We start from the raw sequence: 26,890 nt of genomic DNA, 5'->3' as shown, positions 1-26,890 counted from the left end.
AAAATTATACAGAAATAACAATTGAGATTGAGTAATTTAATAACAGCCATTATTGAAGAATGCTTTCATATAAAATTAATAACTTTTTATACATTCTATGTTTTATATTTAGAGAGAGAACCTTTTCTTTGGTTCAGTGACCATTTGAACCTGCATGACGCAGACCTACCAGTAATTATCTTCTTTCTTTAGCGACAGCATTTGTTTGATATTTCTTATGTAAGATTTTGGATCATTCTTATAATAGTACTTGATAGTAAATTTATCATCTACTTCAAAACATAGTAAATTGACAAATTAGAAAAATAGTGTTATGCCTATTTTTATATATATCGGAGGCTATTGTGAGTAGTTACTGTTTGTAAAACAAAATAATTAAGATTATTATTATTACAAAAATTTCTCAGAAGAATTTTGGTACAAGAACCACCTAAATAAAAAGATGAATACATGTTTTATATGTGATTTATATTAAAATTACCTGAATGAAAATATATAAATAGTTACTTAGAGTAATATTTTATAAAATCATTGGTTGTCAAGAAATTCCTGTGAAAAAGTAATAGCATTTAGAATGTGAAATTATTAGTGCATACTGATTTGAAAGATCACATGATACTATTATGTAGGTCTTGGGAGTTAACTGGGATTGGAAGGACAACAAATAGGATGTGTGTACAAAACATGCAATGTATTGTATATGAAGATAGCCTGAGCGAAGTTGACAATATTGTTACTAAAATATTGACAAAGTTGTAAATGTCACTAAAACTGCTAATGAAACAGCAACAGAAAAATTCTTTATTTATTGAATGGATGTTTAACTGTGATGAACCTCAGCAATAATTACAAAAAACAATCATCCCCTATATAGCTACAGTAGAAAATATTTATGGTGAAGGTAAGTATAACACAAAAGTATTTCATTATTCGTATCAGCTGTTCTACGCTACAGGCAACTTGCAGTTATCAGGTGATCTAACAGTTAAAAAACCAGTAAACTGCCATCCTGACTCTTTAAAGAATTGATCTACCTCGTATAAAACAGTTTCAAATGTCTGATTACTTTATAAATGAATTAATAAGTTGCAAGTTTGATGTTCTGCATGTACATAGAAAAAGTTTATACAAGATTTGAAATTAGGTTAAGAGTCTGTTTTAAGTCTCTAAGAACTCTCATTATGAAACATTGGACAAATACAATTTGGGTAATTTGCACTCTGATTCAAATAAAAGATAGTTTTTCTCACATGTAAATACTTATAATGTCATATCTCCTGAATCGTGTACTGTACAATGATATAATTTTCCAAATACATTCAGTGGTATATGTGGGTATTACGTGTTGTGAATACTGTTAGTAGTAAAGAAGCAAGAAATTAAAATGCCTTATCTGACACTCAAGTTTTACGGTGCGAACAGTAAAAATGTTCATTTTGTGATGTCGGCGAGAAAAAGTTCTGTAAATATTTGAAATTACGTGTAAAGTTTGTTGGGAGTCGCAACATGCCCTGATTCTCAAATATTGGGTGAATATAGTTTCAGTAATTTATGTGCCACGAGCTCCTATGTCTCAAAACACATACACTGTTTCTAATTTGTTTTACTGTGTTAAACATTTAACAAAGATTACACTTATTAATGAGAAGATTATGACAGCATTTAAATTTTAAAATTCGGTCAATAACTGTAAGATATATCTAAAATAAATTTCTGTTGCCTCTATATGTTGTTAGATAGGCAACTTGCAACTGTGTCGGTGCCTGGGGTGAGAGTCTATTTGGAAGCTGCAGAAAAATAAAATTAATCTTATAATTTATTATCTTTCTTAATATTTGCTACTCAGCTTATACTTCCATAGTAAGCAAGAGCATTGAGACTGATATTCGGACCGAAGACCGCTTCAACCTGAACATATCATACAGAAGTAAACACAGGTGAGCAGGGTCCCCAACTGTCGCGTATACACACCGATGGACGGCCGGACGATGGCTGCGGGGATCTCGCCCGCGTGCTCTGCGACCACCCACTCGGCCATGGCCTTGGTCAGCGTGTAGGTGTTGGGGTGGCGGCCCTGCAGGTACTGCGACACGACGTCCAGTGCGTCGTCGCTGAGGGCGTCGCAGCACTGGATGACGCGCGCAGGGTCCGCCGGCGGCCGGTACACCACCTCGCGCACCTCCCGCCGGTCCGCATTTGAGTATGCCGTCGACACGTGCACGAATGCCTGAAGCACACGTGACACGCTTACACTCGAGGCACACAATTCACACTGTCATACAGTTCCATCTTATCCTCTGTTCTTCCCTAGTGACACAATACCCAACAAAAAATAAGGATACTCTACTCAGGAGTAGTATCTTAAGAAAATTACTGTACTGATTATTAGAGTATTGAAATAAAAGTATCTATACTTGTCTTTGCTAAAAAGATTAAGAGTAGATCCTATCTCAGCTTGAGAAAAAAAAGTGAAGCACCTAAAGAAATGGTCAGAGGGCACTTTAATTTCTTATACATTATAACGATATGTTTACGTAATGTGTATACATAAACATACAGTTATAAATGTCCCCGTTCGTAGTCGATAATTATAACAATATGTTTACTTTTGTGCTGTAACGTATAGCTATTATCAGCGGTGGAAATATATTTGCGATCGCCGACCGTGTGCGGCTGTTTCTTGTTGGATCGTCTGATCAGTCGGAAGTTGCATTGCAGAGGAGAGTAAATGCCTATTCAAAATATAATTATTTTTGGATAGCTCGACACGAATTTCCTAATGGACCGTAGTTTATCATGCATTTACCAGTAGAATATGGCGCGGAGAAAATATTTCGTCGCATGCAACTTCCGTGCGATTTCGACGAAAGAATTCGTGACTGCGAACTCTCTGTGTGGCAGAAACATAAAGAAAATTAAATAACTTCGTGAAGGAGTGAGACATAGATTCGATACTAAATAAATAGTCCATATACCAGTTCCATTTAACTCTGAATTTATGGCAATTAATAGATGAACTTACACTGCAATGAAGGATTTAACATGGATGCCGTTTTGACTGGCACGTCTCTTCTCGTAATGAAAACAATCCTTTGACGTTTTCACATACACGACGCACAATAAATGTACTGCTATGCAGTATTGCACTTTTACTTTACACTAAAATAATATTATTTTTAACAATAATAATACGGTGGCAAGACATGCGCGTCCGACACAAGTTACAAGAGACAAGAGAAGAAAAAAATGAGTAATTGAGTAACTGTTAATCGAGAATATCTCGTACATCAAAAGAATGTGTAAAAGTGTTCTTCTGTCCGTTTTTCGCGCCGCGGGTTTCAAAGTCAATAACTCACTGCATCTCTGACGGCGCTTCGACAATAAACAAGTTACGTCACAGGTGGTTCACCTTTTACATTCTCGCAACATTATTTGCTGACTGTAGCTGTTGCCGAGCGACTGCTCGATTAGTGAATGATTTAAAATGATAAGGCAATCACATATGTTACAACATGCATACGATCAGCGAGTATGTAAATGATTAAGAGTTGCAATCCTCTGTCACCACACAGCATTAGTACTGTTTGTGTTTAGTGTAGTTGCCAGTTCTGATAGGTGCACGAACAGCACCAGATGCTGAGAGACCACTGTGATGGATACAGAGGTGCCACACACTATTGTAAGACATTAGCAACAACTGACATTTTGAAACTGTGTGCCGGACCGAGACTCGAACTCGGGACCTTTGCCTTTCGCGGGCAAGTGCTCTAAAGACTGAGCTACCCAAGCACGACTCAAAATGGCTCTGAGCACTATGGGACTCAACTGCTGTGGTCATAAGTCCCCTAGAACTTAGAACTACTTAAACCTAACTAACCTAAGGACATCACACACATCCATGCCCGAGGCAGGATTCGAACCTGCGACCGTAGCGGTCGTGCGGTTCCAGACTGTAGCGCCTTTAACCGCTCGGCCACTCCGGCCGGCAAGCACGACTCACGCCCCGTCCTCACAGCTTTACTTTGCCAGTATCTCGTCTCCTACCTTCCAAACTTAACAGAAGGGTTCGCAGATGACAATCGTCGTTGCGTACGGTGGTGACCAGGAAAACTGTCTCATTCATCTAGTGTTTTGGAGAGGCTCATGTCGCAGTGGGGTTTACTGTAGGGTAGGAGTGGGCAAGCAGTTCTCTGCTGGAGGTTGGCGAAGGAGTGGGCAGAGAAGCAACCAGTCAGCTGATAGAACGCATTACTGATGAACGTGAGTAGACACTGTTTAGGACATTTAAACAGCAGACTGCAAACGACGGAAGGTGATCCGCGGTCTCGAGCACACCCGTACGGGCATGCCGATTAAGGCAAGTCCTGTGGACGGTGGCAGCAGCTCGGCTACCACAGCGCGCCAGTGTACGGTGGTCGACAGCTGCGGGATAGTGTCACGGCAGTGAGACAGTGTCCGAGCGCCCAGGTCCGACACTCGGGCAGTGAATGCCATTTCACGGCCCGGCAGAGCCACTGTCAGACATTTGGCGATGACTGACACACGCAGCACAGCACCGGACAGTCCGGCTGAGACTACCTGCTGACGGGCTGGTGCCGGTCATTTAAATCCCGTTCCCAAATGCCGACAGTTGTGGAAGGTCCCCCATTTTGAGACAGCATCAAGAGATCTGGAGCGGCGTCGGCGGTCCGGTGTGGCGTAAGTGGTAGTTCAGTCGATCGTGCAGCGGGAGACCTGAGTTTCTCCTGGCGCATACATCTTTCAAATAACTTCCGGGAATTCAGCCAGGTAGCACTTTCAGAGACCGCCGACATTTCGGCGGGAGAACACCCCGCCATTTTCAAGGCAAACTGCAACAGACAGGCGGCGTACATGCAAATTTAAAACCTCGGTTCTCCGACTGAAGCAGGAAAGATAACACACACACTGAACACTAGTGCCACCAAAGATGACCAAAGTCAGAGGTAGCGATAGTGAGACTATGAATTCGCAAGTGAGGCAGCATTGACTCTGTTCCTCTGTTTTTTTGACAAGGGAGAGAGCCGGATTCCAAACAGAGGTTAAACACAAACCTCCGCCCCTGTTAACGAGGTTGCTCGCTAATTTAATCTCAACTGCCTCCCTAATAACGCTGTTCCAATAGCTGGACGTGCATGCCAATATCTCGGTGTTATTATATAACATGGGGTGATCAATATCCGAGCAATGTTCGGCAATAGCAGATCTATTTGGCTCCTGTAATCGTGTCCTACACGGTCCTGATACTTTGACCAATGTATGCCATGCCACAGCTACAAGGAATACGATACTCACCCGCCTTACGCAGTCCAAGATCATCCTTAACGGAACTCAAAAGTGCTCTAATTTTAGATGGAGGTGGAAAACACATTTCACAACGTATTTCCGTAAAATACGACCGATCTTGTTGGACGTGTTTCCTATGTAAGGCAAGAAGGCATTAGACTTAGGTGTCGACTCAGAATTATCATCAGGTGTCGACACAGAGTTATCATCAATCACCCGATGTACAGTTGGTCGATAGCGCAATGCACGTTCAATCTGCCTATCACTATAACCATTTTGACGAAACGTAACTTCAAGATGGGACAGCTCAGCTGGCAGAGTCTCAGTGTCAGAAACGACATGTGCCCTGTGTACCAAGGTACGAAGTACCCCTTCACGCAGAGCCGGGTGGTGACAACTATTAGCCTGTAAGTACAAGTCGTTTTACGATGGACGTGGAAGAGGATGGTTGCCTTCCCTTTTTTGACGTGTTGGTTAGGAGGAAGGATGATGGATCGTTGTGACATGCAGTCTACAGGAAACGTACTCACAGCGACTTGTACTTACAGGCTGATAGTTGTCACCACCCGGCTCAGCGTGAAGGGGTACTTCGCACCTTGGTACACAGGGCATATGTCGTTTCTGACGCTGAGACTCTGCCAGCTGAGCTGTCCCATCTTGAAGTTACGTTTCGTCAAAATGGTTATAGTGATAGGCAGATTGAACGTGCGTTGCGCTATCGACCAACTGTACATCGGGTGATTGATGATAATTCTGAGTCGACACCTAAGTCTAATGCCTTTTTGCTTTACGTAGGAAACACGTCCAACAAGATCGGTCGTATTTTACGGAAATACGATGTGAAATGTGTTTTCCGACCTCCATCTAAAATTAGAGCACTTTTGAGTTCCGTTAAGGATGATCTCGGACTGCGTAAGGCGGGTGAATATCGTATTCCCTGTAGCTGTGGCATGGCATACATTGGTCAAACTATCAGGACCGTGTATGACACGATTACAGGAGCCAAATAGATCTGCTATTGCCGAACATTGCTTCGATACTGGTCACCCCATGTTGTATAATAACACCGAGATATTGGCATGGACGTCCAGCTATTGGGACAGTGTTATTAGAGACGCAGTTGAGATTAAATTAGCGAGCAACCTCGTTAACAGGGACGGAGGTTTGTGTTTAAACTCTGTTTGGAATCCGGCTCTCTCCCTTGTCAAAAAACAGAGGGACAGACTCAATGCAACCTCACTTGCGAATTCATAGTCTCACTATCGATAGCTCTGACTTTGGTCATCTTTGGTGGCACTAGTGTTCAGTGTGTGTGTTATCTTTCCTGCTTCAGTCCGAGAACCGAGGTTTTAAATTTGCATGTACGCCGCCTGTCCGTTGCAGTTTGCCTTGAAAATGGCGGGGTGTTCTCCCGCCGAAATGTCGGCGGTCGCTGAAAGTATTACCTGGCTGAATTCCCGGAAGTTATTTGTAAGTGTAGCGGGAGTCCGTGTGGCAATCCGTCACACAGAAACACTGGCTGAGGAAGCCGTGTCTGCTGGTATTGCTGAAGTGGCAGGCCATTGGCCAGTGGACTGCAGCCCAATTTAAGCTGCCAGGCTGCAGTCCCACCTGTCGGTATTTGAGACATTGCAGTGTGACAGAACACGTGTGGGACCGGCATGGGTGCCATCTTCATCTCGGTGTCGAGGACCAGTTGATGCACAGTCTGCCCCAGGAAAGGGTACAGCGGCTATCTGACTTCCTTTCTAAGAGAATCGACTCATGCACCCAGGAGAGAGTGGACCGTTAAGTGGTCTCGTACTGCCAAGTTCGTCTAAGTTTGACTTGATACTGTAAACAGTGAAATAATGCACACACCCACTAAACCTGTGGAGGTTCATTTCGTCTCCTCATTTCCTACTGGGTGCTTCACGGTTATTGAGTAGTAAAGTTGCTTCTGACGAAACATAACACACACTTTTTGCTACTACATAAAACTGCATCGAATTATTCGTCTCTGCCTTGATAGATCGTGTTTCTTGCTTTTACTTCATACGCTTTCTTGTTATTCAAGTTTTCGTATTTGGTTTCTGTGTCAGAAAATATCCGCAGCATTACTCACACGTACGGAAGTCAGAACGACCTCTTATTTGGAGTGAGAGTTACGTTTCGTGGTGACTGCTTCCACGAACAAAACTTGAAAAGCCTGGTTCGAGAACTGAAGTATCACGAGATCTAAATACCTCAATCCAATTAATTTGTATCATCCAAATGACAATGTTCCAATTAAAAATAGTCCGTTAAATCGTTCATACAAGTGCATCTGTAAGTTACGAGACACTTTCTTCTTGAAAGATTAAGTTCAGATTTGTAATCTATGATTAAGATGTGACCTTTTCGTGTGCACACAACTTGTGTTTCGCAGTGTCTGTGACAGACGCCTAAGGGTGACAGATCAGGCCATGGGGAACGACTTTTGTTACAGACAAAATGTTTCGCTGACACTACTCGTCTTGTGTGACTGGCCACGCCCTGAGAGGCAGCACTGCATAGGCACTCAGCGGCGCTCGCACGCGATGCGTGTTGCCTATCGCCCGGTCATCTGCTCCGTGCAAAACGCGGTAGGATGAGCAAAATTCGAGTTCTTGCTTCACTCCTAAAATATCTTTCTTCACTCAGAGAAAGTCACTCTCATGGCTTTCTTGTCGACAACCACTATCAGTTTATTGGAGGTAAGCAGATACTGCACACGTGGTTAGTAGAAACCTCGTCGTCCCAGGGTCGGCGAATACCAAAGGCGTCCGGCCATCCTGATTTAGGTTTTCCGTGATTTCCCTAAATCAGTCCAGGCAAATGCCGGGATGGTTCCTCTGAAAGGGCACGGCCGACTTCCTTCCCCATCCTTCCCTAATCCGATGAGACCGATGACCACGCTGTCTGGTCTCCTTCCCCAAAACCAACCAACCAATCAATACCAAAGGGCGCATAGCATCGCCATGAGGCCTCAGCGAATATTTTGTCTCTAACAAAAGTTTTTCTCCGTAACGTGGTGCATAACCCACAGACGTTTGTCACAAAGACTTTGAAACATAATATAAAATATATACAGGGTAGTTCCGTGATGATGATGCAAACTTTCACGTATGATGGAGACGGGTGAATGTACCAATCTGAGGTCCGGAAGCGACCGAGTCGAAAGTTAAAAGTGAAAATTGTTCTGATATCTCTGACAGTGGAATATACTGTATATACCAGTACTGTTGTTGCTAAGGTTTACCAGTACTGTTGTTGCTAAGGTTGCAGGGTAAGTAATCCCGACGAGCGCGTAGGTGTAGAGGTTGCCATAATTACTCAACCCAATGCAGATGGCGTACTGCGTACTGACACGAGCAGTCCTGGTGTACAATGTCTACACTGCAGCAGAGACTGCAGTCTGTCCCTACACGTTGAAGTACTAACGTCGATCAGGCCTCACCAAATGAAGCAGTATCCGGTGACGGAACTTGCAGACATGATTTTCGTGTATGGACAAGCGAATGGAAGCAGCAGAGAAGCGGTAAGGTTGTACATGACAAAATATCCGTGTTTCCGAGACTGTTTCACGATTAAGAGAAACAGGGCAATTGGTACCACACTACAATGACCGAAGAGGACGAAGAACTACACGGACTCACGACTTAGAAGATGGAGTGCTTGGTTGAATGGATGTAGCACCTGCAATCAGAACTCGGGCATTTGCACGCGAGATGAATTTTTCTTTCAGCACTGTGTGGCGAATATTACGGGAAATGCAGCTAAACCCCTACCGTTCAGAGAAAGTGGACTTTCGATTCCTGCTGACTTCGCACTTCGTGTCATGTTCAGCCGATAGTTCTTGCAGTGTCTTACAGTCGATTCCCACTTTGCTGCGTATGTACTTTCCACGCATGTAGCGTGTTTCACCAGAGACCGAATGATAAATAGTCGTAATAGTTATGTTTGGGCCAATGAGAATCCACATGCTACAGTTGTGAAGCGCCGTCAGCACGGATTATAGCTCAACGTGTGGACAGTCATAGTCAATGACTGTGCGCTAAGCCCATATTCAGCAGCGTACTCAGTGTTTATCAGAGGCATGCCACTCAGGTTCCTAGAACATATCCCACTTGTTATTCATGATGGAACCCCCACCTCACTTTGCACTTGAACACTCGGATGACACTTTCCTCAAGAGTGGATAGGCAGAGGAGGTGCTGTTTCGTGTCCAGCAAATTCACGTGATCTGAAACCACTTGAGTCCTTCTCGTGGGATCACGTGGAATGTCTTGCGTACGAGATGCCTGTCGAGACTGAAGAGGATCTCCTGGCAATAATTATCGCTGCCTGCGACTCCAAATGACACTTGGGATACTAGAACGTGTACGACTGAACTTGGTGCGACAATGCCATGACTACTCAGATGCTGGGGGACGTAAGTTTGAACAATTGTAAATTTAGCAGCTTGTGCAACTAGAGCGTGTAATGGGATTCATGATTAGTGTACCTCACAGTTAGGATTTTGGTCTCTCTGACATCAAGTTACGTGCGTCGTTACTAGTCGATCAACAGAGGAAATTATCAGAGGGTATTATGGAGAATTCAGCGGGAATTCCGTAGGGATGTTGAGACCCTTACTTTGAATGCTGCAAGAGACGGAATTTGTATAGATTTTCGCTTATACTTTTCGACTCAGTCGTTTCCTTATCTCAAATTGACACGTTTACCCTTCTCCATCATCGTTGAAAGTTTGTGAGATCGTCACGGAATTATCTTGTATGTACAGGATGAACCAGAACTCCACTGGCAAAATTTCAGACGTTGATGAGAGGCATATTTTCTAAATATTTTGGTGTAACGGGAGGCCTCAAATCAAAAATGTTCAAATGTGTGTGAATTCCTAAGGGACCAAACTAGTGAGGTCATCGGTCCCTAGCCGGCCGCGGTGGTCTCGCGGTTCTAGGCGCGCAGTCCGGAACCGCGCGACTGCTACGGTCGCAGGTTCGAATCCTGCCTCGGGCATGGATGTGTGTGATGTCCTTAGGTTAGTTAGGTTTAACTAGTTCTAAGTTCTAGGGGACTGATGACCTAAGATGTTAAGTCCCATAGTGCTCAGAGCCATTTGAACCATTCATCGGTCCCTAGTCTTACACGCTACTTAAACTAACTTATGCTAAACAACACATAGACCCATGCCGGAGGGAGGACTCGAACCTCCGGCGGGAGGGGTCGCGCAGTTCGTTTGTCATCCCAACTATCTAAACTTACGGGAAAATACCTTCACTACAGTGAAAAAGTCTACTATGACAACACAAAGCAGTAATGCAACAACCTTCAAACAGATGCAAAAGTCGTGTAATGCAACAACCTTCAAACAGATGCAAAAGTCATGTAATGGGAGAGCATTTCTGCCACTCTACCATTGCTCTCAGTGCACTCAAAACATGAGGTGCACATCAGCCAAGTCTCCATCGGCGAACGTGTCCGTACTGCTGTGCATCACTGTAAAGGAACAAATAACTCGTCCAGCGAAAGAAAGAAAAAGCGAGCGGTACTGAATGCAGTCTTGAAGCTGAAAAGTAAAGTGGGCTTCACTGCTGTCAACAACAAGTACCGTCAGTGAATCGTACAAGTGCTTCCAAATAACACACACAGCGCTTACAGCCGACATCTGCAGTGTTGTGCATACGTCTTCGATGCAATACGGGAACGAAGATAAATGAGAGCAAGAAATCAAACGAAGATTACTGTGTAACGAGCCGCCGGAAACAACGTGCCCCTTGCGCCAAAATACTGGAATAATATGGTGAACAACCTCTGAAATCTTGTGGATGGAGTTCTGGTTCACCCTGTACAGGGTGTTTCGAAAATGACTTTACAATTTCAAAAATCCAAATAAATTCATTGAAGGAAGGTATAGAGCTGGGTTTAGTGTTATTCTGTAGGGAAACAAATAAAGCTTCTTTACCTTACACTAAAGATGTTGTATGTGGCTTCCGTTGGTTATCCTGCACACATACCATCGGAAGTCAATTGCTTCCCAATCTTGCTATAGCATTGCAGATGCAACTTGCTCAGTTGCTGCGTAAATCCTTGCTCTCAGTTCAGGTAGAGAAACCGGCATAGGAGGTACAAACACGATATCCCTCATGAATCTACATAAAAAAAAAATTGAGTGGAGTCAGGTCTGGGAAACGTGGGGGCCATGCAATTGGCGCATCACGGCCAATCCATTGACCTGGAAAGCGGTCACTGAGAAAATCTCGGACATCGGACAGCTACTGGGGTAGTGCACCATCTTGCATGACGTAAACATTCCGTTCTTGGTCACCCTCATCGATCTGTTGTATCAAAAATTGTTGTAACATATCCAGATACACTATGCCGTTGATGGTTCTCTCATGGAAAATAAGGGGCCGTACACTTTGTTCTTGCTCAGTGCACAAAAAACGTTCAGTTTATGGCTATCGCGAGCATGTTGCAATGTCTGATCTGCGTTTTCACTGCCCCAAATCCTACAGTTATGTGTGTTAACGATTTTGTCCAAGAAATGTTCATCCTCATGTAATAGATTTAACATATCCGCACAGAAGGTCTTGCGAGCAATCTCATCAGTGTCTTTTACTGATTGTACGATCGTCATCTGCACGGTTTCAGATGCAAACAGTTTCTCAAGACACGCCAAACGGTCATGTGTGGAATACGCAGTTTGCGAGATGCACGCCGGGTCGATTTCGTAGGGGCTGTTGACAAAATGTTGTCTCACTCGCTCAACGACGTCGTCAGATGTGCTTGGACGACCTGATGATTTCCCACGTCTTACCGAGTACCCTGTTTCTACAAAACATTTATGCCACACATAAACTGTACGCCTACTAGGAGGGTCTTTAGCGTACTTGGTACGGAAATTAGGCTGAACTGTTGTCGCCGACTTGGATTCTTCAAACAAAAACAAACAGCTAGCACGCTCTGGTCCAGTGAAGGCAGCCATCTTTAACGCAACTGCCGCTAGCGCTCCTCACGGTGCGGTGCGATTCGGCACTAGCGAACTACGCGAGACAAAACTTGATGTATTTCCCTACAAACTGACACTACAATCACCTCTGTAGGTACAATGAATTAATTTATACGAATTTTCAAAGTTGTAAAAGTCATTTTTGAAACAGCCTGTGTATGGACTTCTAATTGCGCTCCTGCAGCTGGCGTACGTCATGCTTTTACGCGACACTGACTGCAGCGCTTGCAGACGGGTGTGCGGTGCCGGGCCTACCTGCAGCTGGCGCATCTCGCGGCACAGCTCGATGACGCGCTGCGTGCCCAGCGTGTTGAGCGTGACGGCGGCCTTGAGCTTCTCGTTGAAGCGGACGGTGGCGGCCGAGTGGAAGACGACGTTGACGCAGGCGGCGAGGCGCTGTCGGTCGGCCGCGCTCAGCCCCAGCTGCGGCTCCGTCACGTCGCCGCTCACGCTCACCACCTTCTGGAACGCCGACGGGCACTCCTGGCGCACGCGCTCGAACACCTGCCGGCAGACCGCACGCCGTCAGCAAATACTCAAGACTGCCTGTGCCAGCCGTGACGTATTAAAAAAAATGGCTCTGAGCACTATGGGACTTAACATCTATGGTCATCAGTCCCCTAGAACTTAGAACTACTTAAACCTAACTAACCTAAGGACAGCACACAACACCCAGTCATCACGAGGCTGAGAAAATCCCTGACCCCGCCGGGAATCGAACCCGGGAACCCGGGCGTGGGAAGCGAGAACGCTACCACGCGACCACGAGCTGCGGACGTGACGTATTCGAAATGGCGGACAATTACTCGTCAAAAAGCAGATTTCAGAGTACCTGATGGCTCAACACAAAAGTTTTGTCTCAAGTACAGATAGTGTTGACGATCAGTGGGCAAAGTTCAAAACCATCGTACAATATGTGTTAGATGACTATGTGCCAAGCAAGAGCGTAAGAGATGGAAAAGAGCCACCGTGGTACAACAGGCGAGTTATAAAACTGCTGCGGAAGCAAAGGGAACTTCAAAGCAAACATAAACATAGCCAAAACCTTGCAGACAAATATGAATTACGCGAAGCGAAATGTAGTGTGAGGAGGGCTATGCGAGAGGCGTTCAATGAATTCTAAAGTAAAGTTCTATGTGCTGACTAGGCAGAAAATCCTAAGAAATTTTGGTCTTACGTCAAAGCGGTAGGTGGATCAAAACAAAATGTCCTGACACACTGAGACCATAATGGTACTGAAACAGAGGATGACAGACTAAAGGCCGAAATACTAAATGACTTTTTCCAAAGCTGTTTCACAGAGGAAGACCGCACCGTAGTTCCTCTCTAGATTGTCGCACAGATGGCAAAATGGTAGATATCGAAACAGACGACAGAGAGATAGAGAAACAATTAAAATCGCTCAAAAGAGGAAAGGCCGCTGGACCTGATGGGATACCAGTTCGATTTTACACAGAGTACGCGAAGGAACTTGCCCTCCTTCTTGCAGCGGTGTACCGTAGGTCTCTAGAAGAGCGTAGCGTTCCAAAGGGTTGGAAAAGGGTACAGGTCATCCCCGTTTTCAAGAAGGGACGTCGAACAGATGTGCAGAACTATAAACCTATATCTCTAACGTCGATCAGTTGTAGAATTTTGGAACACGTATTATGTTCGAGTATAATGACTTTTCTGGAGACTAGAAATCTACTCTGTAGGAATCAGCATGGGTTTCGAAAAAGACGATCGTGTGAAACCCAGCTCGCGCTATTCGTCCACGAGACTCAGAGGGCCATAGACACGGGTTCCGAGGTAGATGCCGTGTTTCTTGACTTCCGCAAGGCGTTCGATACAGTTCCCCACAGTCGTTTAATGAACAAAGTAAGAGCATGTGGACTATCAGACCAATTGTGTGATTGGATTGAAGAATTCCTAGATAACAGAACGCAGCATGTCATCCTCAATGGAGAGAAGTCTTCCGAAGTAAGAGTGATTTCAGGTGTGCCGCAGGGGAGTGTCGTAGGACCGTTGCTATTCACAATATACATAAATGACCTTGTGGATGACATCGGAAGTTCACTGAGGCTTTTTGCGGATGATGCTGTGGTATATCTGGAGGTTGTAACAATGGAAAATTGTACGCAAATGCAGGAGGATCTGCAGCAAATTGACGCATGGTGCAGGGAATGGAAATTGAATCTCAATGTAGACAAGTGTAATGTGCTGCTAATACATAGAAAGAAAGATCCTTTATCATTTAGCTACAATATAGCAGGTCAGCAACTGGAAGCAGTTAATTCCGTAAATTATCTGGGAGTAGGCATTAGGAGTGATTTAAAATGGAATGATCATATAATGTTGATCGTCGGTAAAGCAGATGCCAGACTGAGATTCATTGGAAGAATCCTAAGGGAATGCAATCCGAAAACAAAGGAAGTAGGTTACAGTACGCTTGTTCGCCCACTGCTTGAATATTGCTCAGCAGTGTGGGATCCGTACCAGATAGGATTGATAGAAGAGATAGAGAAGATCCAACGGAGAGCAGCGCGCTTCGTTACAGGATCATTTAGTAATCGCGAAAGCGTTACGGAGATGATAGATAAACTCCAGTTGAAGACTCTGCAGGAGAGACGCTCAGTAGCTCGGTACGTGCTTTTGTTGAAGTTTCGAGAACATACCTTCACCGAGGAGTCAATCAGTATATTGCTCCCTCCTACGTATATCTCGCGAAGAGACCATGAGGATAAAATCAGAGAGATTAGAGCCCACACAGAGGCATACCGACAATCCTTCTTTCCACGAACAATACGAGACTGGAATAGAAGGGAGAACCGATAGAGGTACTCAAGGTACCCTCCGCCACACACCGTCAGGTGGCTTGCGGAGTATGGATGTAGATGTAAAATCCAGTACGCTGAATGTGTTGAAGACACTGATATTCGACATCTGGTTAGCCCCGTGATTAAATATCACACAAGTGCAAACAGGGACAGAAAAGAACAATGACAATATTTTCTCTCTGTATTACCTTTTGTAATGTAATTTGTCGTGACATACTGACCAACACAATAGTCTGAGATCTAGTTTAGGTTGCAAGATGACAGGTAGATAGTGCGTTATTGAGGCCAACAGATGGGACGGAATGTGATGAGAATAAGTATAATTCTTGTTATGGTACACACACTCTATGACAAAAAAATATGAATGCGACGTATCACGTACGAATTATCCAAATGGGACGGGAATCAGTAGATGTGCAGTACATATACAGAAAAAAATATCATTACAATTTCAGAAAAAATTGGGTGATTTATTCAAGAGAATGAGCTTCACAAGTTGAGCAAATAAACAAGACGTTGGTCCACCTCTGGCCCTTATGCAAACAGCTACACGATTTGGCACTGATTGATGGAATTATTGGATTTCCTCCTGCATATCGACCCAAATTCTGTCCAATTGGCGAGTTAGATAGTCCAAATTCCGAGCTGGTTGGAGGGCCCTGCCCATAATGCTCCAAACTTTCTCAACTTGATAGAGATCCGGTTAACTTGCTGACCAAGGCAAGGTTTGCCAAGCGCGAAGACACGCAGTAGAAAACTCAGGCCGTGTGGGGGCAGGCATACCCTGCTGAAACGTAGCTCCAGAATGGCTAGCCACGAAGGGCAGCAAAGCGGGGCGTAGAACACTGTCGACGTACTGCTGTGCTGTAATGTTAGGGTGCTCTGCATCATTGCTGGTTGTCGGGCGACAGTCACGTTGGCATCTCAACGCTGTCTGGGACGCCTTCAGACACTTCGTTGACCTGGAATCTCATTGACTGGAGTAGGACTGTCTTCAGAGATGAGTCCCGTTTTGGACTGAGCCCTGATCACCAGTGAAGACGTGTCTGGAGACGCCCCATACAGCGGTGGGATGCCAACCTCACTTTCCCCTGCCATACAGTCCGGCAACCGGGAGTGGTGGTCTGGGACGCCATTTCATTTCATAGCAGGTCCTTTTTGGTGCACACCCGCAGCAGCCTTACAGCACAGCAATACCTCGACGCTATTATATGTCCCGCTCTGCTCCCTTCGTGACAAACCATCTCGGTCTGACATTTCAGAGAGATAATGGCTGCCCGCACACGAGACTTTCTCCTGATTCTCCGCGTGTTTGCCAAACACTACCGTGCCCAGCAAGGTCGCCGGATCTACCCCCAATTTAGAACGTTTGGAGCAATGAGATCACCAATTTAGTATTAAAGAGCGGTGTGGAGTGTAAAAATCGTAGAGGGAGACCGAGAGATGAATACACTAAGCAGATTCAGAAGGATGTAGGTTGTAGTAGGTACTGGGAGATCAATAAGGTTGGACGGGATAGAGTAGCAAGTAGCGCTGCATCAGACCAGTCTCTGGACTGAAGACCACAACGACAACAAACGCGCCAATTGGACAGACTTTGGCACGATATCCTCCGTCGGTCGACGCCGAGCTGAAGAACTGCTCGCATATCGCTAGAGGGGAGATGCGGGTGTCCCGGCAGCGGGCACGTACCGGGTGCTTGAGCAGCTCGTGGTGGCGCGAGTCGACGTCGAGGCCGCGCTTGGGCCGGATGAGCAGGAAGACGGTGGCGATGCCGGGGCAGCTGCGCAGCAGCTTCTCGACCAGCGCCTTGCCCACGAAGCCGGTGGCGCCCGTCACCAGCACGCACGCGTCGCGGTAAAAGCCCTGCACGGGGCCGCCCGCCTCCAGCGGGTTCTTGTTGCTGCTCTCGCCGTCGTTGTTGTTGTTGTTGTTGCTGCTGCTGCTGGCGAGCGGGCTGGCGTCGCCGGCGCCGGCGCTGCCGGAGCTGCAGCTGCTGGGCCCCATGGCGGGGGCGGCGCTGGGGGCGGAGGCGCTGGCGGCGGCGGAGTCCTCGGGGGCGGCCTCAGCGGCTACGTGGCCACATAGGGGCGGCGAACCTGCAACACGAGCGGAGGCGCCGGCTCAGCAGCGGTCCGACGACACGTGTCGGAGCTCCAACTGGTATCGAGCGCTACTCGACACCTGACTAGGGCGGCCTGAGTGCGAACGACACGCGAGAAAGTACGAACTATGTACAACGACGGGCTACATCTCTGCTAAAAATTTGGCCGTTTCGCGAAACGCAGAAGGAGATATAATAAAGCACACAACCGTAGAAACTCTGATTTCAAAAAATCTGCAATAAGAATTCTCATGCAGTATGTGATCCAAAGTATGCGGACACCTATTAGTAGATAGTAATATGAGGTGTACCCAAAAATGGTTCAAATGGCTCTGAGCACTATGGGACTTAACTTCTGAGGCCATCAGTCCCCTAGAACTTAGAACTACTTGAACATAACTAAGCTAAGGACATCACACACATCCATGCCCGAGGCAGGATTCGAACCGTAGCGGTCGCGCGGTTCCAGATTGTAGCGCCTAGAACCGCTCGGGAGGTGTACCCACCTCTCGCCTTTATGACGGCTTGAAGTACGCTTGGGAAACTGTCAATGAGACGTCCGAATGTCTCTGCAGCAACGTCAGCCCGTTCTCCCCAAGAGTCGAAATCAGAGATCGTAGTGATACTGGAAGCTGCATTCTGGAGCGAAGTCGACTTTCTGACTCATCCTACAGTGTCAGGTTGGGACTCTGGGCAGACCATTCCATTTGAGGAACGTTATTGCTAAGAAGCGAGTGCGTCACAGGATGCGTTGTAATGCTGATACAAATAACCATCGTCTCCGAGATGTTCGTCTAGTGTAGGGGCTACGCAGTGCTGTAAAGTGTGTTCGTATCTTTCTGGATGTAACGTTTGCGTAAGTACGATGAGGGGACCACACCCTAACCAACAACAGCACTCCCCATATCGTAACACCAGCTCCTCCCAACTTGACTGCTGGCACTGCGTATGACGACAGGTGAGGTCCTCCAGCATTCGCTAAGCCCAAACCCTTCCCGTGGACTGCCACAGGGCACAGCGTGATTCATCTCTTCAAATCACCATTTTCCAGTCCACCACTATCCAGCCTCCTTTTATAACGTCAGGTACGCATCTCGCGACGTCTCGTGCTCAGTTCCGCAATACGAAGGGGTGTCCGGGTACTTCTGATCACACACAATGTACAAACAGCCATGGTTATTTCTTAGCAAAGGTAGCACACAAAAGTGAAAACCATCTTCTTCAACAATACTCCCTGTCACTGATCCCAGTACAACATTTTATTCGCTTATTAGAAGCTGTAATCACTTACCGACTGGGCTGCATAAGGCCATTTCGATCCCTGTTCACCCATTAGAATAATAAGACAACGAGTTACAGTTTGAGTCACCGTGAAGCAGAAAAAGGTAATAATATTCAGATGAAACAAGAAAGGAAATTAATTCAAATTTAGATGTGGAATAATTCGTGTTATACTGACTAATTGCCATCTTTTATTAATTTGTTAGTTGCTGTTTTGCATAGGACTTGCATCTTAGAAGATTTTGCAATCCACGTTTCAAAGATGTTATTATTATTATTACTGTTCAAAATCCATAGTACAACAATAAAGCTATGACGCGTCGTGGAAATACGAGGTATGTCCACAAAGTAAGTTCCGTTTGGTTATATAAAACAAACGTGTACGGATACAGAAAAAAAACATTTATTGTACAAAAATCTACAACTGTTAAACTACTTTTCTACATAGCTCCAGAAATTTTGTAGGCACTTGTTATGGCGTGGAACAAGTTTTTGTATGCCTTCTTCATAGCAGGTTGCCGCCTGTGATGCAACCATTTGGTAACATGTTCTTTCAGCTCGTCATCATCGTTGTTGAAGTGTTGACCACCAAGGACAGATTTTTAGCTGTAAGAAGAGATGAAAGTCGCTAGGAGCGAGGTCCGTTTGGAGGACGATCAAACGCGTCCCAGTGAAATTCCCGTAAGAGTTGTTTGCTCACATTCGATGTGTGAGGTCGGGCATTATCGTGGTATAATAAGAACAACACCTTTTGGCTCTCACCCTCGCCGCTTGGTCTGTATAGCGCAGCGCAATTTCTTAATGGTCTCGCAGTAACCATGTGTATTGATTGTTTGGCCGCGTGGTAAGAAATCAATGAGCAAAATGCCTTTTCTGTCCCAAAAAACGGTTCACATGACTTTTCGAGGTGTCAAGATTTGCTTAGGCTTCACGTTCGTTTGGGATGAAGTGTGCCTCCACTCCAATGAATGCCGTTTTGATCAGGGGTGTCGTACGTGTTTCATCCCCCGTCACTATCTGAGAAAGGAAACCATCGCCTTCTTCATTGTAGCGTGTCAGAAACTGAAGTGCACTGCCCATCCGTTGTTTTTCGTGTTGTTCAGTAAGAATTTTGGGTACCCAACGTGAGCAAAGTTTTCGAAATTTACAGTTGTGCTTAATCTTCTGTTCAATTGTGTGAACCAGTTCATCAGTAACCACAGACGGGCGTCCACTTCGTTCTTCATCGTGCATTTAACCACGTCCTTCATTGAACATTCTGACCCATCTTCTGACCATTGAATCACTCGTAGCATTTTGTCCGTAAACCTCGCAGATTTGCCGATGAATTTCCTTTGGTTTAACTTTCTTTGCATTTAGAAAACGAGTCACAGATCCGATTTCACACGCGGCGGTATTTTCAATTACGGCTGACGTTATAAAGAAGCACGTCGCCAGCAGCGGTCTAACAGTGGCGTACATGTCTTCTCCTCCTTGAGTCAGAGTGACTGCCGAGCATGCTCGGAACTGCGATCGTAGCGCTGCCGCGGATAGAAATAGAAACGGAACTTACTTTGTGGACGACCCACGTAGTACTAAGAAAAGTTGCTGGACCGCGGGGCAGTCGAACAGAACCTGAGATTTCTCAGGCTGTGACATAAACAGCTCGAGCAGTTCCAGTCACGCGCAAACGCCGCACTACCTCAGTTGCTTGCAGCGTGCCGTCTGGGGGGTTCGCTGGAGGTGGCCGACACCGCCGTGTGTGCGGCGCGTGTCTTGACCGGCCGAGCCGGCACGCACGTGCGTCTGCGCAGTCGCAGAGTCCGCGGCGGCAGTCCGCTCCACTCACTGACCACTACACTACACCCCCCCCCCCCCACCCGACAACGTGTTGTCATCACGTCGCTGGCCGCCATATTTTCTTAGCCACGTAAGGAGCACACGCAAACAAGTACACTACTGCCCATTGAAATTGCTACACCACGAAGATGACGTGCTACAGACGAGAAATTTAATCGACAGGAAGATGCTGTGATACGCAAATGATTAGCTTTTCAGAGCATTCACACAAGGTTGGCGCCGGTGGCTACACCTACGACGTGTTGACATGAGGGAAGTTTCCAACCGATTTCTCATACACGAACAGCAGTTCACCGGCGTTGCCTGGTGAAACGTTGTTGTGATGCCTCGTGTAAGGAGGAGAAATGCGTACCATCACGTTTCCCACTTTGATAAAGGTCGGATTGTAGCCTACCGCTATTACGATTTATCGTATCGCGACATTGCTGTTCGCGTTGGTCGAGATCCAATAACTGTTAACACAATATGGAATCGGTGGGTTCAGGAGGGTAATGCGGAACGCACTGCTGGACCCTAACGGCCTCGTATCACTAGCAGTCGAGATGACAGGCATCTTATCCGCATGGCTGTAACGGATCGTGCAGCCACGTCTCGATCCCTTAGTCAACAGATGGGGACGTTTTCAAGACAACAACCATCTGCACGAACAGTTCGACGACGTTTGCAGCAGCATGGACTATCAGCTCGGAGACCGTGGCTGCGGTTACCCTTGACGCTGCATCACAGACAGGTGCGCCTGCGATGGTCTACACTCAACGACGAACCTGGGTGCACGAATGGCAAAGCGTCATTTTTTCGGATGAATCCAGGTTCTGTTTACAGCATCATGATGGTCGCATCCGTGTTTGGCGACATCGCGGCGGCGAACGCACACTGGAAGCGTGTATTCGTCATCGCCATACTGGCGTATCAGCCGGTGTGATGGTATGGCGTGCCATTGCTTACACGTCTCGGTCACCTCTTGTTCGCACTGGCGTCACTTTGAACAGTGGACGTTACATTTCAGATGTGTTACGACCCCTGGCTCTACCCTTCATTTGATCCCTGTGAAACCCTACATTTCAGCAGGATAAATGCACGACCGCATGTTGCAGGTCCTGTACGGGCCTTTCTGGATACAGAAAATGTTCGACTTATGCCCTGGCCAATACATTTTCCAGATCTCTCACCAACTGAAAACGTCTCGTCAATGGTGGCCGAACAACTGGCTCGTCGCAATACGCCAGTCACTACTCTTGACGAACTGTGGTATCGTGTTGAAGCTGCATGGGCAGCTGTACCTGTACACGCCATCCGAGCTCTGTTTGACTCAATGCCCAGGCGTATCAAGGCCGTTATTACGTCCAGAGGAGGTTGTTTTGGGTACTGATTTCTCAGGATCTATGCACCCAAATTGCGTGAAAATGTAATCACATGTCAGTTCTAGCATAATATATTTGTCCAATGAATACCCGTTTATGATCTGCATTTCTTCATGGTGTAGCAATTTAATGGCCAGTAGTGTATATAATCGACACAGTTATGCTGTCTATGCGTTACAGCATCTTGGGTGCCAGCAAACAAACAATACTGTCAAATTTGTTACGTCACACAGACCGAACATTGAAGTTGGACAGATGCAACAGAGGCTGGAAAATTCAGTTTTCGAGATAGAAAGACACTAACGTTCACACACACACGCGCGCACAAACAGCTTCAACGACTAGAGATACGACGTTCATATCCACAGGACGTGTACATTAGTATGTTGCGCAGAAATCATTAGCATTTCAGTCTCCTCAGTACAGCATGTGCCCTGCTACCTACGAGGCACACGGTCTGCCAGTGGCCCTGGTAACTTGATCCATGTGTGATGGCATCGATGTGTATAAGGCTCGTATGGCGTCCTGTGGTTTAGCCATTCATGCTGCATTCACCTGATTGCAAAGTCCATCTGTGGTGGCTTCACCACATCCCACACATTGGCGACAAGTCCAGTGTCCAGGCGGGACTGCGCAAATGGCTGACATCCTGTTGACACCGAGAAGGCGCGCGTTGGTGCAACATGTGGTCGTGCATTGTCTTGCTGAAAAATGGCGTCTGGAGTGTTATGCAGAAAGGGGATGGCTGTGGGTCGCTGGATGTCATTCCCGTAGGTCATACTGTTCACAGTGCCCCGGATACGCACCAACTGTGGTTTGTGAGTGCACCCAATAGCACCTCAGACCATAAGACCTGGAGTTGGTGCTGTACGTCTTGTCCGAATGCGGTTCCCGTGATGCCGCTCCCCCTGTCTGCGGAGAACTAAAACGCGGCCATCAGTTTCAAACAAATAGAACTAGATTCGTCCATAAACACTATCTGATGCCACTCGTGTCCGCAGTGACGTCGTTCCGTACACCATCGGCATCTAACATGTCTCTGCACATGCGTCAAACGTAGACGGAGAAGTGGACGAGGCGCACGTAACCCGTCTGCGTGGCGGCAACGGACTGTCACCCCTGATGGTATGCGTTGTGTTCCAGTGTTCCACTGCTACGCCAGAGCCGAGGAGGACGCAGATCTGTCCTGCAATGCCATTCGTATGCGGTGTCGATGTTCTCGGAGGATGGTCTGGGTGGTGAGAGCTGACCCACCTCGTCGTGTTCCACAGCCTTCCGTCAACCACATTCCACACCAGTTGCACTGCTGAAACATTTCTTCCCAGCAGCAATTTCGCCGACGGATACATCACATTCTCTCGTGCCAATAATGCGCCCTCCTTCAGAGTCACTGAATTGACGGTACGGTTCGCATATGCCGGGTGATCAAAAAGTCAGTAGCCGGTCGGGGTGGCCGAGCGGTTCTAGGCGCGTAGTCTGGAACCGCGCGACCGCTACGGTCGCAGGTTCGAATCCTGTCTCGGGCATGGATGTGTGTGATGTCCTTAGGTTAGTCAGGTTTAAGTAGTTCTAAGTTGTAGGGGACTGATCACCACAGCAGTTAAGTCTCATAGTGCTCAGAGCCGTTTGAATCATTTGAACCAAAAAGTCAGTATAAATTTGAAAACTTAATAAACCACGGAATAATGTAGATAGAGAGGTAAAAATTGACACACATGCTTGGAATGACATGGGGCTTTATTAGAACCACTCCATATTGCTAGGCACGTGAAAGATCTCTTGCGCGCGTCGTTTGGTGGTGATCGTGTGCTCAGCCGCCACTTTCGTCATGCTTGGCCTCCCAGGTCCCCAGACCTCAGTCCGTGCGATTATTGGCTTTGGAGTTACCTGAAGTCGCAAGTGTATCGTGATCGACCGACATCTCTAGGGATGCTGAAAGACAACATCCGACGCCAATGTCTCACCATAACTCCGGACATGCTTTACAGTGCTGTCCACAACATTATTCCTCGACTACAGCTATTGTTGAGAAATGATGATGGACATATTGAGCATTTCCTGTAAAGAACATCATCTTTGCTTTGTCTTACTTTGTTATGCTCATTATTGCTATTCTTATCAGATGAAGCGCCATCTGTCGGACATTTTTGGAACTTTTGTATTTTTTTGGTTCTAATAAAACCCAATGTCATTGCAAGCATGTGTGTCAACTTGTACCCCTCTATCTACATTATTCCGTGATTTATTCAGTTTTCAAATTTATGCTGACTTTTTGACCACGCGGTACACCTGCGAGGCATCCAGCACGTCTGCTCAAGTGACAGAGAGCCATTACCATCAGCTTACAGCGACAACGAGGGCGGCAGGCACATTTTACCGGTACGCGCCGCGCCGTGAGATGGATGTTGACCTTGAGCCCGTGGGTCGCCATAGTTCAAATGCTAATCATTTCTGCAGAACATACTAATGTGCATGTCCTGTGAATATGAACGTCCTATCTCTAGTCGTTCAAAGCGTTCTGGTTTTTTTCTGAAGATGAGTGTATAATCAAAAACAATTTTAGCTGATAATAAATCTTGGCCAGTGTACATTCAGTGTACAGCTGCATTAATGACAGTAATGAGATGTTAGAATGTCGTACTTCAGCAGAGTATCTGCATGCTTTACACTTCTAACATTCCTTCTACGCAACTGTCTTATTTGCCACATTTATACATCGCTTTTTTCTGAACCTTCACGGTCATCTGGAATGACACGCAGACAACTTTTTTAAAGTACACCTATATAGTGCATTGAGTTTGTCACAGTGTATCGAGATTAGCCTGTTTGTCCAGAGTAATGTTCAAATGTGTGTGAAATCTTATGGGACTTAACTGCTAAGGTCATCAATCCCTAAGCTTACACACTACTTAAGCTAAATTATCCCAAGGACAAACACACGCCCGAGGGAGGACTCGAACCTCCGCCGAGATCAGCCGCACAGTCCATGACCGCAGCGCCCTAAACCGTTCGGCTAATCCCGCGCGGCTCTCCAGAGTAAAATTACGTGTTAAACAAAACTCGAATAAGTATACTGGCTAGGTATGTACATAATCTACAATTAAGACAGCCTTTTTATGTACGGAATTCCTTTCAAAAACGTGGACCTAACACAACGATTGGAATGCAGCATAAGGCTTGACCAAGCTGCGGCGTACGCTGTAGAGTTATGCGTGCCCTTCATACCTTAGAGGTTCTGGCAGGTGCTCTTTTCTAAGAAACAAAAGCTCTAACGCAATGCCGGCCTCTGTGGCCGAGCGGTTCTAGGCGCTGCAGTCCGGAACCGCGCTGTTGCTACGGTCGCAGGTTCGAATCCTGCCTCGGGCATGGATGTGTGTGATGTCCTTAGGTTAGTTAGGTTTAAGTAGTTCTAAGTTCTAGGGGACTGACTACCTCAGATGTTAAGTCCCATAGTGCTTAGGGCCATTTGAGCCATTTGAAAGTAACGCAATATGGCATAAACATGACCCTTCTGCTCCATTAAATTTCGGGAATGCAGCCGCATAAATTCTGCTTCTTCTTCTGAAGAAGCAGAATTTATGCGGCTGCATTCCCGAAATTTAATGGAGCAGTCTTTGCGCCGCGAAAACCTGAAGATTCACATGACCCTTCTATCTTCGATTTGAACTGCTGAATGCCGCACAAACAAAGACATGACTCTTGAAGAAAAAACTCCAGCCCACATATCTGCAATCCCCCTCACAACCAACGATAACGCGAGCCTCCGAATTACATATTATTTACAGCAACTATATAAGTACCAGTGTATAGTACAAATATATATCTTTCTAAATACGTAAGACAACTTGCTAAATGTCATTCAAGTAAAAGGTGGAGTAACTGTAAGTAAAAGTTGCAAAGAAACTCGCCAGTATGTACAGGGTGAGACACATCGCTAGTCACAAGTGTGCGTGATGACATTCTATTTAACTCAGTGGAATAATGCAGTACCTCGCACATCGCAAACATCACTCTTGAGATGCCACAGCGCACGAAAAAACGCACTCCACACTGGGAATTATTTTCTCTAAACGCGTCGTCCGAGCATTAAATAAAGCAAAACTGCTTAACACACAAAATAATTTCTCCCATATCGTAATTAGACACAGTAGCCACCTACTGCTGATGACAACGCACAGTTTTACTGAAGCCAGTTTTCGAGGTTTGCACTGCCTACGGTAACGATACACATTGCCTAAGCCGCTGCTGCCAAGATGGATTTTAGACAGAAGAACAGAGGTCAAAATGGAACCGTTCAGATGCTTCACAACGAATCTCCAACAGGACAGCGAAGGAGCTGAAAAGAGACTCGCCAAGACGACAAAGAACAAGGAAGGTAGATCAGAGTTCAACGTCCCGTTGACAGCGAGTATAAACATCCGAACTGCGTCGCCACCAGTAAACGATATACGTCTTCTTTAGTAAATAAAGACTGTAAACAAAAGAGTGGCAAAAGGAAAGAAACACAAAATACGAACAGGTTTCGCTTGGTTAAGGGCGAGGACAATAGTTACGTAACTTCTAAGTTTACAACAGATTACATTTACAAAAGGCGACGTGCAGCTCCGCCCCCTACCGGCTACGGTGCGACCGACAACCCCAACCGCAGCACTTGCGGCGAGTTACATCATCTCGTTTCTTTTCTTTTATTATTATTTATTTATTGTTCCGTGGGACCAAATTAAGGAGAAGTCTCCATGGTCATGGAACGAGTCAATACATGAAATTATAACACGATAGTAGAAACAGATAAAATGAAATATAAGTAACATATTCAGGCGACAATTCGTAAGTTTAAATAAAGAAAATCAACAATGCAACACTGGAATTTGCTTAATTTTTCAGCTCTTCCAGGAGCTCCTCGACAGAACAGAAGGAGTGAGCCATGAGGAAACTCTTCAGTTTAGACCCAAAAGTGTTTGGGCTACTGCTAAGATTTTTTAGTTCTTGTGGTAGCTTATTGAAAATGGATGCAGCAGAATACTGCACTCCTTTCTGCGCAAGAGGTAGGGAAGTGCATTCCACGTGCAGATTTGATTTCTGCCTAGTATTAACTGAGTGAAAGCTGCAAACTCTTGGGACTAAGCTAATATTGCTAACAACAAACGACGTTAAAGAAAATATATACTGTGAG

At 45.9% G+C, this 26,890-nt stretch overlaps 1 protein-coding gene across 2 annotated transcripts in view; it reads right to left on the bottom strand.

The window, feature by feature from the left end:
- The window catches only part of LOC124544898 (putative fatty acyl-CoA reductase CG5065), a 386,147-nt gene that overhangs the window by 31,985 nt on the left and 327,272 nt on the right, over window positions 1-26,890 (bottom strand). For both annotated transcript variants that reach the window (XM_047123629.1, XM_047123630.1), the window contains exons 3-5: window positions 16,825-17,231; window positions 12,572-12,820; window positions 1,972-2,227 (exon numbers count right to left, since the gene is read on the bottom strand). In XM_047123629.1, coding sequence (XP_046979585.1) covers window positions 1,972-2,227; window positions 12,572-12,820; window positions 16,825-17,231 — 912 coding nt within the window. The remainder of the gene's footprint in view (window positions 1-1,971; window positions 2,228-12,571; window positions 12,821-16,824; window positions 17,232-26,890) is intronic.

This window comes from Schistocerca americana, chromosome 8 (assembly GCF_021461395.2).
Source record: "Schistocerca americana isolate TAMUIC-IGC-003095 chromosome 8, iqSchAmer2.1, whole genome shotgun sequence".
Lineage (NCBI taxonomy): Eukaryota > Metazoa > Arthropoda > Insecta > Orthoptera > Acrididae > Schistocerca > Schistocerca americana.
This window is presented reverse-complemented; position numbering and strand designations above follow the sequence as displayed.